This window comes from Anser brachyrhynchus (assembly GCF_964034855.1).
Source record: "Anser brachyrhynchus genome assembly, chromosome: 1".
NCBI lineage: Eukaryota > Metazoa > Chordata > Aves > Anseriformes > Anatidae > Anser > Anser brachyrhynchus.
In genome coordinates, this window is record NC_137694.1 from 140,317,211 (window position 1) to 140,334,467 (window position 17,257).

Sequence of the window (17,257 nt, forward strand, 5' to 3'; positions counted from 1 at the left end):
ATATCTGCTTTGCCTCACAAGTACAGAAGTAGCTAAACTTGCTGAAAGACCTTGTCAACAAATCTGAGCAGAAAAATTCTGACAGATCTACTTCATCCTAGGGTTTCTGTAGTCAAGAACAGCCCTGTAATGAAGAACTTCTGAATGTATTTTATGATTTATTTAAAGGTGACTTGTGTATGTGTGTTTATTTAAAAATAAAATGAAAGAAGAACCGTAAAAAGAAGACCAAGTATACATGCCTTCTCTGCTGGTGCTTTGCAGGGAAATGTGGCATTGAATAAGCTCTTAGTTCACAGAGGTGGGGCCACAGTTATGCCGTGGATATGCAGCACAAATATCCAAAATTAATGACTTCTGAGGGGAGACCTTGGTTCTGAAGTTTGTCTTGATGTGATGAAAGTGATGTTTTTCAGCAAATAGTGTTTTGTTCTCAGACCAGCTTTAGGTGTTAACACATAACAGCACTTTTCACAAATATTGGGTACAGAGAAGCCAAAGGACTGGTGAGTTTCTTATTTTGGATCCCTTAACAAATGTCTTAACGTGACAAAGTTTACCAAGTTGCACTGCTTCCCCCTGCTGGAAACGGCTCTCTTCTTCCTGATGTCCTGGAGCACCTTCCTGCTAGCAGAAGCTTGTGGATTTACTGGTGAGTTGTGGCTTCAGGTACACTAAGAGAACTCCTGTCTGTCTTAGCAGCCATGTATCCACCTTCTCATTGAAACTTTCCTATAAGGAACATGATTTTAGCACTTAAAGCTTTTTTTTTATGTCCTGCACAATACCACTGATGGTGCAACTTGCTGTGCAGCAAAAGCTTTTAGGAACAACATGGATTTGTTTCGCATGCTTCTGCCCCCCTGTGCCTTACCTAATCCTTGGCTTGAAAATGAGTTTCATAAAATCCCAGGGTTAAGGATGATGTCTAAGTTTAATAGAACTTGAAAAGGGAGAATATCTTGTGCTTATGTAGTAAACAGACTGATGCTTGCATATAATTCTGTTTGCAGGTGTGGTGGCCGTCCTGTTTTGTGGTATTACCCAGGCACATTATACATACAACAACTTGTCAGTCGAATCAAGAAGTCGCACCAAGCAGGCAAGATTCTTTTTCCTCTTTTACACTCTATTGCTGTAGTATTGTGTACTTCTTTTTTTATTATTTTTTGAAAATTGTCTTTATTGCTCTGCCTTTAACATGTTATTGTGTTGTCTGTTTTTTCCCCATAGCTATTTGAGGTATTGCACTTCCTGGCAGAGAACTTCATATTTTCTTATATGGGTTTGGCACTGTTTACTTTCCAGAAACACATATTCAGTCCAGTTTTCATCATTGGAGCTTTTGTATCCTTTTTCAGTTTGAGGCTTCTGTATTATCCTGTGTGCCTGAAGGCTGTTGGTGTCTGGCTTTACGAAGTAAATGATGGTGTTGACTTGGAGTTTTCCTGATGTCTTGCAGGAACAAGAATTCCGAGAAAGTCTTTCATTAACCCTTACATCAAAGTCCTAAGGACTCTGTGCCACAAAGTTGTTGGCTTTGCACCTGAGCAAGTACTAAAATTCGTGTGAATTCAATATATAAATGAATGAATGTGCTTTACTCCATGTAGTCATAGCAGTGGAGCTTTTAACATCAGATTTGGAAAATTCCTTCCTAGCTCAGAAACTTCAGTATCAGCAGGAAGGGAAAGCAGCATGCTGCATATGTTTATCAGCATAGGCAAACTGAGTCAGTTTCTTAAGAAGTATGAGCACCTGCTTTTCAGATATGGAGAAACATTTCATCTAAAGGTAAACTGATGGATGATGATACCAGGGAATTCTTGGCGAAGAGGAGTGGTTCACCAATGCAGTGTTTTCTCCAGATGACATTCAGGAGTCTAATTTTTATCTGCTCCCTTCTCATCCCAAACGTACCCCATGCCCACCTCAAAAAATTATGCTAGATTGAATCTAACACTCTGTGGAGTGGAAGAGAGCAGGGAAATGAGGGATAGAGTGGTATGGGAGAAGAAATGTCTGGGTTGGGCTGTTGTTCAGTGAAACTACATCAAGTATTAATCTGTGCCTTTTGGGGAAGGAAGACTCGAAGCTGTTATTCTTGTCCAGACCTTAAAACTGAAGAAATTATATTGCATCATGCAGGTTAAGCATGTGTGATGGTGTGGGTATGAGCTGAAATGCATCTACGTCTTTCTGGACTTCCAAATGCCTGAAGTGTAGTCTGTTTTCTCATTCCTCCAATCGATTTAAAGCGCTTAACGCTGGAAAGCTTTGTGAAAGCAAAGCACAGTGCCTTTAAGGAGGATTTGCATGGTATAACTTCAATTGTCTTTGACAGAAAGGCATTTAGAAGACTACCACTCCGTGACACTCAGTTAATACATATTAACACAAAATCTCTTTGATTCTTGACAATAACCTGAAAAAAAGTGAAGTAATAGCTGTTTATCCCTCTGCTCTTTCCCAATCTTTGCTGTGGAGATGTTGACAACTTAAGTGGAAGCATTGTGTGGCTTTCAGTCCATATAAATAGAATAATAGCTTTGTGAATCAGATTGCAAAAGATACCTGGACAAATAAGGTAGAGATGAGGTTATGAGCACCTAAACTTCTTCCTTATCACTGTTTTTTTGTACAGTCTGATCCAAAAGAAAAACTGTTCTTGTTGCTTCTTGTCAAGTTCTGTTGGGATGGGGAGGGAGGACAGCATAAAAAAATGATTCTTTATTGTATGCCTTGGCTAGAGGTGCCAAACAGTGCTTGTAATGCTGTTGTACCCAAACTTTTGGGACGTAAAAAGGACTCTTTTTTCCTCTTCACTTCCAGCTGTCCCTTGAACAAAGCAAATGAACTTCAAGTAAATAAAAGGGACTGTGGGCAAACTGATTAAGCAATATTCTAAAGGTGGAGGTAGCTTCTTAGGTGATGGAGGAGGCAGGCACTGAGCTGTGGTGCAGACCATGACACAAAGGGAACAGAGTGCTGAGAGGTGCTGGTGTTAGAGGTGGGTATCCAGTTCCCCTCATTCCTGGCTGACTTAGCAACTGGCTCTCAACTGCCTCAGAACAGAGCACTTTGGTAGTATCACTCAGATTAGTTGGGAGCCATTAGATTCTTCTCCCTGTCCAACTTGAAATAGCCTATATACCTATTCCTTCGTGGTTTACTGGCTGTTTGAAAATCCAGAGCAATTACATGAATGAAACAAAGGAGACGGATCTTCCTGTCTTGTTGCCTCCCTGCCTGCTGCAGGGGTAGGGCTATCTGCTATGGAGATAAAACCCAGTAAAAAAATACAGATGGCCTAATACAGAATATACTTTTCTTTTTTTTCTTACTTTGTTTTCTCTCATCTGTTTTATCACATAGGTCTTTATCTGGCCATTTTCATTGTTTCAGAGAAGTGAAGAATTCTCCTCTGTCCTCCTATCTGTTCTTCTGAACTAAAAAGTGTTCCAGAGCCCTATGGCCATTGGATGAAGACATGGATAGGATGGTTGTCTCTTTGGTGTGCTAAGTGTTGCCATCTTTAGTTTTTGCTATAGCCTTCTGTTATCTGTCTGGGCTACGCTATCAGTCTATGCTTCTTTTCAGTTTTTCTATTGTTCCATTTTCTTCCTACCTGTCTAATGTTATTACAATTTTCATATCTCTTTCTGTTACCATACCTAACCTTTGTTGCCTCTTGAGTGACCTTTGAGGAAGACAAAGGGTATTAGTGCTCACATTTTGCCTCGGCCCTTCCCCGTTGAATTAACACCTTGCGGGTAGGGGGCTGAGGAATTGTACAGACATCAGGATCTGCTGAAAAAGGCTGGACTGCAAAGGCAGAGCTAAAGCCTCAGTGTCACTAGCAAAATCCTGGTCATTCTTCCTGCATATGTTGGTTATGATGGCTAATGATTTTTGCAGTTCCCAAAAGGATTGCTATAAAAACATAATAATTACACGAACGTTTTTTAGAAAGTAACGATCAAAATCTTAGTTTCTTGTAGACATAACTTTCTGCAAGCTGTGTTGTTTTAAATCCATATTTAGGTATGGCAACAACCCGGACATATCTTGAGTTCTTCTCTACTTTACTTTTCTGTAAGAGAGCTCTTTCACTTTTCTAATGTTGCTATCCCAGTAGCAAATGAAGAGTGTTCGGTTAATTTCTGATTGTGTCAGTGTGTTACAGGATTTCAGCTTATCACTCTATTTTGTACCAAAGTGTTCCTGAGTTGGTAGAGCATGTATTCAGCTTTCTGGTTATTTACTGGAACCAGGGTTACAGGATGGAAAGAGCTTACCACTTACTGTCATGTATTTCTTCTTGAGGCAGTTCCTTTTAAAAATACTTTTCAAACCTCATTATAGTGCTGGCAGTTGTTTTTGGATTCATCTTTGTAGTTTTTGTGAACTCTTAAATTCCTGCCAGCCTGTAGAAGATCGTGCCTCTGCAGGAGCAATAATGGAGAGGCCACTTGCTGGTCTTTTATGTTGGCTTTCCTTCTGCACTGGGGCTGCATTTCTGTTGGTCTAAAATGCACAATCAGATGTTGGTGATAGTTGTTTAAGATGTGATATTAAGTCTTCATTTGTACAGCTGGTAGCCTTAATACTAGGTGTAATTTCACTGTGCCTTAAAAAAAAAAAAGTGGGTATATTAGTTAAAGGTTGTAATCTATGCTGTGAGTTCTCTATGCACGTAATTGGTGAAAGTCTGTTTTACATAGACAGGGATAACATGAACACTTTATCATTATGTAAATTTCCTATTAAAACAGAAGGTTCATATTAGAGCCAGGTACCTGAGTATGCACACCCCAGGAACGTGAAATCCTTAACCCTCAGCTGTGAACAGGTTGCAATCTTTTTGGGCAGAGCTGCGCACATCTACCCTCTGTCCTTCTTGCTGAATCTGGGCAGAAGGCATAAGATCAGCTGGAACTTTCAGCACATGATGATGTTTTCAGGTAAAAGAGCAAAAATGTTTGGTAAAGCAATAATACTCTTTAAATCATAAGATGTTTATAGATCCATCGCCTGCTTTTATAATGCACATGTAGGTTTTTTGAACGGAAGACTTAAAAATTGCAGCATGCCCTCATGTATCTTTAAACTTGTACATGAAGTGTCATGTCTGAGAAGAGTGACATCTTGAATTGCCAGCTGCTGGCAGCCCACAGTCACCTTATGTTGGGAATGGAGTATTTTCATTTGAAGTGTTGAGCATCTGAAGGCGATGGGGGAATTGGGATGTATTTCTTCCAGTAAGTCAGTTCTAGGTGAGACAATCTGCATGTTGTGCAGAAACAGAATTAAGACATTTAAGGGTGACTTCTCCTACTTAATTGAAAAAAAATATAATTTATTTAAACTCCTTTGACATGATGGAGTCAGGCTATTTCCAGTGGTGCCCAGTGCCAGGACCAGAGGCAATGGGCACAAAGTGAAAAATGGGAGGTTCCCTCTGAATACCAGGAAACACTTCTTTGCTCTGCAGGTGACAAAACACTGACACAGGTTGTCCAGAGGTTGCGGGGTCTCCTTCCTTTCAGATCTTCAAAAGCTGTCTGAACGTGATCCTGGGCAATTGGCAATATGTAGCCCTGCATGAACAGGGGGTTGGACTAGATGACCTCTAGAGCTCCCTTCCCTCTAGAGCTGTTTGGTGACTCCCCTCCTAAATAACTTTGCAGGTGGCCAGTTGCTTGCCCTTGTTAGAGGAGTTTCATAATCTGTGGGAGAGGGGAAGCAATACGTTCTGCCTGTGAGCATGTTCTTAACTAACATATTTTTCCAGGAGATAACAATTCCATATCAATGACTTAAGCTTTGGTTATGGAATCAAACAGAGAAGTGTTTTCATTTAGATTCAGGGAGCTGCTTGTTTTCCAAAATATATTTTGCTGTTGTCTACAACTTGTTTGTTTCTGCACTTCTTTCCTGTTAATTTCTGGAAATAGCTACTCCTTGTTGTGTCTTCTGTAAGCCACATAAAACCACCAGGGCAAATCATGCTTTAAAACATCCCAGAGTATAATTTACCAGGGAAACTGAGATAACTGAAACTCACCTGAGAACAGGCTGAGCCCCGTGCTCTGTCACTCTGAGCCTGCGTGGCATGGAGGGAGCAAGGAAAGATTCCATGTTATGAATAGGCATGATTGCACACTTCTGAAGCTCTGCTATTTCATTCTTTTGCATAGGTCTCAGGGGAGCCATGGCCTTTGCTCTGGCCATACGAGATACTGCTACCTACTCGCACCAAATGATGTTCTCAACAACCCTCCTCATAGTCTTTTTCACTGTGTGGATTGTCGGTGGAGGTACAACTCCCATGCTGTCATGGCTGAACATCAGGTCAGTATGCAACTGTATGCTGGGGAAAACTCCCTTTTCAGGTGGCAACTTGAGAAGTCCTACAGAACTTGTTTGATGCTTGCTAGAGGTGTTCTGGGTGTTTAGAACGCTCTCCTATATAGAGGAAGGTGTTAGTGCAGGCAGGTAAAGAAAATGCACAGGCTGCTGCTGGGATTCAGCTCCCTGATGCTCTGTGATTATGGCACCTGATCCTTGTCAGCCCTGTAGGATATGGGATAGCATTGCATGGTACAGTAGCCCCCATACTGAAAATAAATAAATAGCCAATTAGCCTATCTAGTACCATATTGACTTCTTGTTCTATTAGGCATTTCCCTGTCTTCTGGCTCTAGGTAATGACCCTGTTCTGTTTATCAAGTTAGATGAAGCCTTTAGTGCTAAAAATGCACTTCAAACGTTTATCCAAACAAACTTGATGTTACCTTACAACTGTGATAAATGGGAGCTTGCTAGGTCGTCTTGGTGTGTTTCTTCTGTTTTGATGAGACATATGAAAACTGTAAGCAGCATGAGTATAACCATTTGTCTGTAAATCTGGGCCAATTCTTGGTACTTTAGGGCTGCAAGTATATTCATGTTTGAAGCTACTTATCAACCGAAGTCCTAGATAATCATGAATCAAACTTTGTTAAAGACTACATATGCTTTTCATTCTGAAAAAGCTTTGGCTGTTGTTGTAGGGAGGGAAGGTAAATAGAGTGGAATTAATACAAGCACACTATACAAACACTCCAGTGCATTTTTTCATATGTAAATTATGTGTGCTGTTTGGTCCTTGAAAGCTTACTTTGTCTTGCGTTCTAGTTGTGCTAATCAGAATTTGTCTACCATTGTTTTTTTCCTATCCTAGCACGATACAATCTTGGGTAAAGAAAACAGTTTCAGTCTTTGGAAGAATTAACCATTCTCAAGGAGTATTGCTGTTTTTTGGAAAACTTCAGTAAACTTCTTGTGGCAATAGGTAGCAGGTGCTTTCTAGGTTGGAAAAAAAAGGGATGGATAGGATGCTCAGAAATGCCTGAGACTCCTATTACTGAAAGTAGCTAAAGTCAAAATATGACAGGACAATGTCAACAGCAAGTTTTGGAGTTACAGGGTGAGCTTACCAAAACTGTATTGTCAGACTGACTGGCTGACATCCTGTCAATATGGATATGCACTTGAGCAGAGTTGAACCACTCTGTACCAAGAACATATCAGCTGTGTCTGATGTCAAATGCTTCCAGCCTGAGAGGTGTTACAACAGTGATTTACAATATTTCAACTCTAACAGCACACATTGAAAATCCTGGCTTCCTTTTTCTTGTGCTACACAAATCAATTTTTGTCCTTTACAACTGTGTTTAAATGCAAGTTCCAGATGTTTGGTTAGCATACCATAAAAAGGCATTGCTTCCATGTACCCAATGCCTCTGAAGGTCATATTGCCAGTAACAGGTTATGCAGCACCTGGTCTCAAAGTCAATAAAATAATTCCAATGCAGTTGTCATTAATGAACATGAGATACACCATCATAATGTTATTTCTAAGCCCAGCCTGAGTGGTTTCCGCTCCCAAGTGAAAGCTATTTAATGACTCTAAACAAGATGCCTGGAATAGGTGCCACATGCAGCTTTCCACTAGGCACCTCTGGCAATGACGCAGATCTGTAGTTAGTAGTGATATATAAGGAACAACTGTACTTACACACCTCGGCAAGCCGAGCAGTCAGTGTCTGCGTAACCAGCGGCGTACATAATAGGCTGTCTGGAGGATGGTGTACAAAGGGCATGAGTTCTGGCATGCACTGTGCAGGTAAGAAATCTGCCAAGATCTGCCTGCAGCCTTTCATTTGCTGAGGTGAAATTTGACCATTACCTCTGCCACAAGGCTCCTTCAGCCATCAGCAGTAGGACAGGACTGAATTCTGGCATGTGTCCTAGCTCCTGGCCAACTGGAGACTAGCTGAGGTGACTTGGTGTGGTGGTTGTTGTTGTTCTTTAATACAGTCTAGCCCAGTAAACAGTCTGTGGAAGTACCTAAGAAGATGCACTTACTCCTTTAACAGGTCTAGTCAGGGTCAATAAAGATTCCATGGGCCTGGTTCATGAGCAGTCCCTGAAGGTAGAAAAGGCCAATGCCATATCCGTTCCAGGCTTGCCTTTTGGGTAAGCTGTACTTGCAAAAATCATTACCGTGTCCAACAAGGCAGAAAAGCTGGAAGCACTGAGAAGTGCCTATGATACCCCCTCTGGAGAGCAGCTGCCAACAGTGAGCTGAACCACGGTCTTGAGCATTTAGCTGTTTTGTTTTGGAAGACCTACGCATGCTTGCTAGTAAGTAGGAATTTTTACTGTCACTTGCTTGGCATAGTTGACAGAAACCAAACGTTTAGCATCCCCATTAAGAGAAGGATATCATGTGGAAAAGGGAACTCTACAGAAGTATTTTAGAGAGCTGTTTGGGTCTGCATGCGGCTGCCTTGATGGGCACTGCTGCGTTGGTCAGTGAGGCTGCACTTTTTAGGGGCGAATTCAGATTTGTACCAGGAGGTGGCAGCCGTGTGCAGCTGATGAGTTGGAAACTTGTTTCTGGTAAAGTACAGGCTGTTGAGACAAAACCCTTTCTGCAGGAAATCAAGAAGACCTGTCTGACCTTACAGGGAGAAGACAGAGACAGATCAGTTTCCAGCTGAATTTTAGAAGTGTGCTGCTTTCCTCCATTCCCTGCCACGCAGTGGAGGAGGTAGGCAGGAGGAGATGAAGATGCTCTACTGTATCAATGCCTCACGCAGCTGCGGTGCATGCTGCTGACACAGCACTTTATTTGGACGCTTTCTGAGCCCTGGCACTTACCCATTAGATTGCACCGCAAGAGGCTGGAAATAAGTACTGCTTCTGTATAGCTTCATTTAGCAGAAGGGAGAATAAAAGATAGAAGGCTGGTTGTTTCCTAGAGTAAGTAAACAAAGGGAAATAGGAAACTAATGCCATTTGTGTGTTGCACTTAAACGTTAGGATTTGTGTGGACTCTTACAAGCCCAGCTCTCATGTGAAGTTCACAGCAGTTACTGGGGAGCTAAGGAAGGCATAAACAGGAAGGGATCTTATTTGAGGTTAGCCCGCACAATGTAAGTAGAACAGTACCAGAGAGCTGACTCCAGCCAAGACGTTCAGCCTGGCTTGGTACTACTACACCCATAGCGTGCACACATGGGGCAGTGCCTATGCAAGGATCCAGAATCGCTTTGCTGCGGCTCAGAGGCTAAGGCAAGTGCCTGTTAATTGAATGATGATTGTATGCATGCTTGGTTCTTCTGGTCATCCCTTCTCACCCATGATGTGAAATATTTCAAATGAAAAGTAGGTTAGGGAGGGGGAGGCTAACATGAAGAATAAGTGTTGATAAAGTACAAAACAGCATAAGGAGGAAAATAGGCGAAAATGCTCTGTTCTTCACCATGCTCTGATCTGAATGTCTTGCTCAGAAGATTGGGTATGTTTAAGAATAGGGTGTGTTACCAGTGTCCAGTGGTCAGGATTAAAATGTACAACCAAGCAAAGGACCTACAGTTTGCAGTAGAGACTTAGTTTGAGTTTACTGCTTAACTGGTTGGGAAAGTGGCACCATGGCATCAAAATCCAAGCAAAAAGAACGGGATCTTCAGATGCTGTTGGTTTCTGCCACTTAATGCTAAGCAAGCTTAAAAGTTAACACCAGAAACTAGCGTTAAAGCCATGATGTCATATATTTGCACTTGTTGGCTGTCTTGGCTGTGAAACATTCATGTATGTGAATCATAAATGGTAATGTTTTTCCAGCACTAGATTTGCTTTTTTTTGTAGAAATTAAAGCACTACTTGAATTTTAAAAATGAAAGTGTCTTCCTTTGAGACTAAAATGATGAAACAATTTCCTGCATGAAGCTGTAATGCTTTCAGCAAATTAGCCCTATAAATCAAAACTACTGGCAAAGTTCCTCTTCTGAAAAGTAGCTGACTTGTTTCATTTATTTGTCACAGGAAGGAAGAAAAAAAAAAAGAGAGCTTCTAGCATTTGTATTGAAAAATATTTGCCACTTTTCAGTAGGATTTGACCTGGTTCTTTTCATTTTGAATCAAGCAGCAGGTAAATTAATGCCTGCTTCTCCATCATAAGCTGCTTCAAATGTTTGTGTATTTTAATGAAGTAATTTCAATTATACTAATCAGTCTTTGTAAATCTTAAACATGAGAATTATATCTTTTGATTTAGTATACTTTTGTTATCTTTCTAGAGAAAAGTTAAAGGTTGGCTGGATGATGATAACTTAAATTTTTATCGCCTTCTATGTGACTTCGCAATTATATTCTTCTTAGCTTTTTATCTAGTGTTTTGTTTTTTTTCCTCATCAAGCAAACTGAAAAAAAATCTGGAAATACTAACTCTCATGTAGGTAGATAGTTCACATAGCAGCTCTCTGGGGTGGTGGTAAAACAGCTTGATGTCAGTCTCAGGTTATATTATATTAAATCATCCAGGGTGGTCCAGCTATTAGTTGCTGGGTAAAATGTGCGTTTCTTAAATACCATGCCTCCGTGTGCTGCAATGACAAGGAGTGTTGATGCCAGAATCCAACCTTGTTATATCCGGGGCTGGTGTGGGGAATGTTTGATCAGAGGTCATATTCTTCTCCTTTGCTGCCTGTTTCTATTTTTCTGCGATTTAGATCTTTCATTTGGTTTATCATTTTCTAAGCCTGACTTCTAGCTGCTTTCTTCTGCCCACGCAGCATTGTGCCTTTCCCTCCATTGTGGGCTTTTTTATTTTGCCATATCTTTCTGTGCTGTTTTCTCCAGTCTTCATGTTTGGTTTCTCCTCTTCTCTTGCCTCCAACCTCTAGTTTGTTTTCATCAGTCACGAATCTCTTAATGGAGGTGCAGGACAGCCTTCAGATCTCCACCCTTGCTGAACTGGTACTCTGGGCTATCTACTTGGTAGGAGAGGGATTGCTTCCTCTTTTGGATGTCTGGGTGTAAGCATGGGAGATGCTTTCTTATATCTGTTCTTGTGCTCTTAAACATGGCAATTCCTTATAGAGAGAGTGAGTATGGGAAAGACCCCCAGGAGCTGGGTTGATGTATTTAGAGCAAATGGGGTGTTAGGGGTTTATCTGCAAATCTCTGACAAGCCTCTGTGGGCAGTTTCAGGAGCCATTATCTTGCTTAGGTCAAGTAAAGGAATCCCTGAAGGTACCCTAAAAACAACCTCTGTAGTAGCTTACCTAGTTCTAGGGTTTTTTAGTGATCAGTGCTTTTATATTTTTTTTAATACTGGGGTGGGAATTCCCTTCTTCCTCAGCCACCTTCTGAGAAACAGTTGAACTCTTCCAAAATAGCTAAAATTTTCCAAAAATGCTGTACTCATTATAGACATCTGGGAAAACTTCAGTATATTAGCTTGGCAAAGACACAACAAAGAGAAAAGTCATAAAGGGAAGCTATTGGACAGTTTTCATTTTAGTTTTTGCTACATATACAGAGCTTTCTCAGCACTGACCTTTCGAAGCAGAGTGTTCTGACCTGTAGTATACGTTGGCATGAGAGCGAGCTATTGAACTAACAGTCCAAAAAATAAATCTATCTGAAGTCCACTACTTGCCTCAGCCTTAAAGGATTAGATTAGTGCATGTTCTTTGTAGTACAAGCTATTGCCTTAAATATTTGATTCTTAAACATGTAAGCTTGCAATCAGGAAGCATACTTGTTCTTTGTAAAGTGAAGCTGCTGTGGATTTGTGGTAATCTAGGCTTTTATTTCATATGGGCAGTGTATAATTCACGTAGCATACCTTAATGGAGAAATGGGGAGGGGGAGGGAACACAAACTAAGGAATTTACATTGAAAGTACTAGAAACTAAGCATGCTTTCACTTGTTTTTAAGTACAGTAGAAAAAGGCAAAGTTAGCAGTAAAAACAGTGTCTGAAGTATTATGTTGAAGGTTGCTAGTTAACTGTTAATTAAACCAATTGAGTGATTTATGTATGTATTAGCAGTTGTATTTGACTCTGAAACTAGAAGTGATGATAGCCTCTTTCATATATACATAGTTTTCAATCTTGACTTTATTTTATGACTTTCTTTTAGAAAATGCACAGGTCTGAGGCACTGGGAGCATGTCTTCGGGTTCTGTCTACACGTAGCAGTTCTCTTAAGAGCTGTTGAATATAACTTATACAAGAGTGGTAGCCTGTCATGAATGTAGGTGTCTTTTCTAGCCTGAATCTGAACAAATGAAGAATGTTATTTGACATCTCCGTCACTAAGGGCTGCTTTTGTTAATTTCTATGATTTTTGTCACTTTGTCGTTGTTCTGCCATTCTTGTTCTTGTATGTCTTGTCTTTTTTGGTTGGGTAGGTTTTTTTTTGTTTTGTTTTTGCTAGGCAGCTTTGTAAAGCTACCATCTCATGAGCGTTTTGTTACTCACATTCCGTTCTTGTGCTGTACCAGAGTTGGTGACCGTGTTCCATCGGTGGAAGAGATGAGTGAAAGCCGCTGGCTGTATTTCAGGTGACACTGAGCTGCTTTCCCTGATACCGAACTAACCTGGTGCTTGGCTTTCTTCATCTTTATAACACTGTGCTCTTTTTCTGTTCTATGGCATGCCACTGCTGCATCTCCTCTTTTGCAGTGCCGTAGATACTCCTCACTTGTGAATTAGTTCTCGTCTTGTGAGCTGGGAGAGTGTGGATCATTCATTGTCTTCAGCTTAAAGACAAAACCAACAAAACAAAAAATACCTTTAACTCTTGTGTATGGGTAAAAAATGAAGCAAAACTAGTGTCTCTGGCCTGTGAGGACTTGAAAGCTGAGAAGTTATGGATGTGATCCTTAATCACGCAGATGGTCTTAGGCACTCCATGGAATTGTCATACAGCTGTTCAGGTGAGAAGGACTTCTGTGGACGATTTAGCCCAGCCTCCTTGGGATCTATTTTTAAAAGCAAGGGTTGACAGAATGCTTTGTAGGAAGATGCTAGTAAGGGTGGAGAACACACAGAATGCTAGACTTCTCCAGCTGGTGGCTTCTAGAACTGTTACAGACAAATAACCCACACTCTACCTCCCCCCTCGCCCTGCTGGCCACGCTGCTTTTGATGCAGCCCAGGATACGTTTGGCTTTCTGGGCTGCAAGCGCACACTGCTGGCTCATGTTGAGCTTCTCATCTACCAGTATCCCCCAGGTCCTTCTCCTCAGAGCTGCTCTCAGTCATTCTCTGCCCAGCCTCCATTTGTGCTTGGGATTGCCCTGGCCCAGGTGCAGGACCTTGCACTTGGACTTGTAGAACTTCATCAGGTTCGCACAGGCCCACCTCTCAAGCCTGCCCAGGTCCCTCTGGATGGCATCCCTTCCCTCCAGCGTGTTGACTGCACCACACAGCTCGGTGTCACTGGCAACCTTGCTGAGGGTGCACTCAGTCCCGCTGCCCATGTCACTGACAAAGATGTTAAGCAGTGCTGGTCCAGGGGACTCTGTTAGAAACTGGGGGGGTGCAGGGCCTACAGAAACCATGCTTGTCATTAGAGCTGGGTGTATGTACCTTGAAACTTGATTAGGCAGACTTGTTATGAATAATAAATGTTTTCTATCCACTTCACTCTAGTACAGCAGATAAAATATACTCTACACTGGTTGAAAGATAGATTACTATTTTGAATTCCCACATCTACTTTTTGTATTTGGTGTTAAACTGAACTGAGGGATAAGCTTTGAAACAATAAATTAAAAAAAAAAAAAAAGGTGGCTTAAAGAAAAGGAATTCATTAGAAACACTCAAACATAAATTACTCTGAAGAATAACTTTGGAAAATGTTAAAAATGTGAGTCTGTGTATTTGCATTATTTCAGTATTGAAAGAAACTTATGTAGTAAGAACTTTTCTTATTTTTATTTCTTGAAAGCTGAAACGTTTTAATATAGAACAGTGTTTTCTTATTCAGGAAGTCAGTGAACCTGGCCTGTAATGTACTATGACTTTTCACTGACCAGTATGGTCGTCCTGCTCTGGTCCCCTAAGCCCCATTCCACTGCCCTGGGGAAGTTAAAAAGTCTGCAAAATCAAACGCACAACCTTATCAAATAAAACCTGAGATATTCTGAATTGTTTGTTTTTGTACAATGTAAAGTGAATGCGTAGCACAGGGAGTTAAAACTATTTTGGATGTTTGAGATATGTTTGTCTTCTGGAACAAGTTTCGTGAACTCACCATTTATATTGCCAGTCACAAGGCTAAGTCGAGCATGGTGGATGTTTGTAGTGCATTGAGCCTCCCTGATGTGTAGTTGGAGTGAGAAATGCCACAAATCTTTTATTGTTTTTATTTATGAAGGAATGTGCAATCTTGTATATGGCCATATTGGGCCTGTTTCCTGATGTTGCTTGTCAACTTTGAGTGAAGCCTCATCAGATAACTGATTTGTCTGTCTGTAGAAAATCCTTCTTATCTCTTCACTGCTTAGCAGTAGCCTAAGCAGTAATGTGTAAGCCCTTGTAACCTTTCCAAGCTCTTGGGTGTGGCATTTCATTCTGGCATGTGTTACAATCCAGTACTCAATCTATCTGACCAGTACTCCCATCTGTCTAGTGTTAAATTTGCAAAGCTTTTTAGTCTCTGTGGCTGGTCAGTGCCAATGAAATCCCAGGCCAAATGTGCCTAAGGGTTAAGATGGTTCTCTCTGTTTCTTTGCTATGAAAGGAAAAACAAAGGGATGAAGAAAGAAAAGAGAGGAAAAATCAAAGCAGAGGAGTTGGATTAGCAGTAGCTAGTCAGCACTAGTTCAATGTGAGGATGTTGCAGGTTGTCTTAGAGCGACCTCCTGGGTTTTCTCTGAACTACATTAAGTTCTGTGAAGCCTTGAGTCCACAAGGATGATTTAAACATTGAGTTCAATGCCTACTTTTTTTTTTTAATTTCCTCTCAAAGTTCTGCCCTGTATGCTGTTTAATGGTGTTCCTTTTAGTTTAATCAATGCAATCTTCTGTGTCTGATGGTAAGTCATGCGTGGATCGCTGTTTGCCTTACACAAGCATGCATCCCCTGGATACACAAATGATATGGTCTTACCTGCAATGTTCTGTTGGTTTCTGGTTATCCTGTCTCAGAAGGGAGGTTGCATAGACACTGTGGCTAGAAATAGCTGACACAGTCTAAGTAAAAATAAATGACACTAGACCAGCTCTGTCCCTTCCTGGTGGGGGGTGAATAAATGTGAGCTGCTTCAGGCAATGTTTTTTAGTTCATGCATTTTTCTACACAACAAATGCAACAGTTTGACACTGACAATCTTGCCTTACACATGAGGTTGTACTTCATTGCAGAACTTAAACCACCAGAGATTGAGACATGAATGGGATTTGAGGCTAGACAAGTCTAATCTTAACGGATCAGAAAACATAAACATAATTAAAAGGGTCAGATTAAATACCTGTCTAGGGTAGGAGGGCTATGTGAAAGGATGGTCCAGTAGTAAGATGCCTGCTACCTATGCAAAAGAGAGTAGTCATCCACCATCTTACTATAATGACCCTTCCTCAGATGAGAGGCTGCACTAGACAGACCGCCTGCTAATGCATTGTGACTGTTTTGTGTAAGGTGAACAAAATTTGCAGGAACTAACGGTACAAACCTTCATAAAGTATTTTTGTTGCTTTGCACTGTCAGTGCCTTAAAATGGTACGTGTGTATGGGTTTTGTTTTGTTTCTGTTTTCTTAATAGTATATTAGCTGTGAGATAGGCCTGAGAGTAGCTCAAAGTTATTTGCCATGTCAAATATTTAGGCTGGACTTATCCTTAGTCTCTGGTTTCCCGCTGCTGGACATGAGGAATCTTCACTGAGGAGGACGTCACCTACAATTCACCTGTTTAGGCCAAAAATAGTATTTGCCAGTGTCTTAAAAGAGTTGGCAACAAAGGTAAGCAGTTAAAGCTGATGCTGAGGTAGAGTTAAAGCTGTTATCTGCAGGTAGTAGTTGCTGCTTAAGTGAAAAAGCATCCTGTTTGTTCCTATGTAACCGCACGGGAATAATGGACAGCTCTTCCTCAAACTATTCTTATCTCTCTGAATGCAGCTTTGCTGGATGCTTAAAGTGCTTTTAAAATGCATTCTGCCAAACTTACAGCATTTGCAATCCTCAGTAACACCACTTGCTTTGTTTTCCTGATGTTTCTGTAGGGTTGGGGTTGACCCAGATCAGGATCCTCCACCTACTAACGACAGCTTTCAAGTCTTACAAGGAGTAAGTAATTACATAACTTCTCTATTAGGCTGATCTTATTTTATAACGTAGGATGGTAAAGAACTGCAGAAGCTACATGCGTGCATGGGTGAAAGCTTTCTCTCTTAGCTGGCAAATCGATAATGCATTTTACTTCATAGTGTTCAAGTAACACCCACCAAAAACATTGTGTTGTTGGGTATAACACTGCAGCGTCACTCTGCATTTCAAATTTTGGCATGTGTATATGTAAATATAAGGCATCAAAACTCTTCCCAAAGCTACTAACACAACCTATAACAATGTGCTTTCCTCTTCCCTCACCCACCGCCCAACATGCTTACTTTTAACATTCTACAACACGAATGGTCCTCCCTTAGACTGACACACAGATAATCGTCGTCGTTTTTGTCCAGTAGTTGATAGCAAATTTTGGCCTTTGGACTTGATTTGAATCAAAGATTGTTTGCTAATCAGACTTCAACTCCTGTATGCCATATTACAGCCCGGTTGGATCTTGACTCAACTACCTACCCTTGAGGCAGAAGGAGTATTGGAAAACTATCATCTTCAACAAACTTGCTGTGAATCTCCAGCGCAGTGTTCTATGAATCAGTAACAGTCTGAGTTGCTTTTTTTTTTTTC

At 41.0% G+C, this 17,257-nt stretch overlaps 1 protein-coding gene across 2 annotated transcripts in view; it reads left to right on the plus strand.

Moving 5' to 3' along the window:
* Positions 1 to 17,257, plus strand: part of SLC9A7 (solute carrier family 9 member A7) — a 66,938-nt gene that overhangs the window by 37,536 nt on the left and 12,145 nt on the right. The window contains exons 8-14 of one of the 2 annotated variants that reach the window (XM_080585042.1): positions 547 to 652; positions 1,014 to 1,102; positions 1,234 to 1,347; positions 4,853 to 4,964; positions 6,201 to 6,354; positions 12,846 to 12,905; positions 16,570 to 16,633. In XM_080585042.1, coding sequence (XP_080441168.1) covers positions 547 to 652; positions 1,014 to 1,102; positions 1,234 to 1,347; positions 4,853 to 4,964; positions 6,201 to 6,354; positions 12,846 to 12,905; positions 16,570 to 16,633 — 699 coding nt within the window. The remainder of the gene's footprint in view (positions 1 to 546; positions 653 to 1,013; positions 1,103 to 1,233; positions 1,348 to 4,852; positions 4,965 to 6,200; positions 6,355 to 12,845; positions 12,906 to 16,569; positions 16,634 to 17,257) is intronic. The other variant, XM_080585043.1, reaches the window with a different exon arrangement.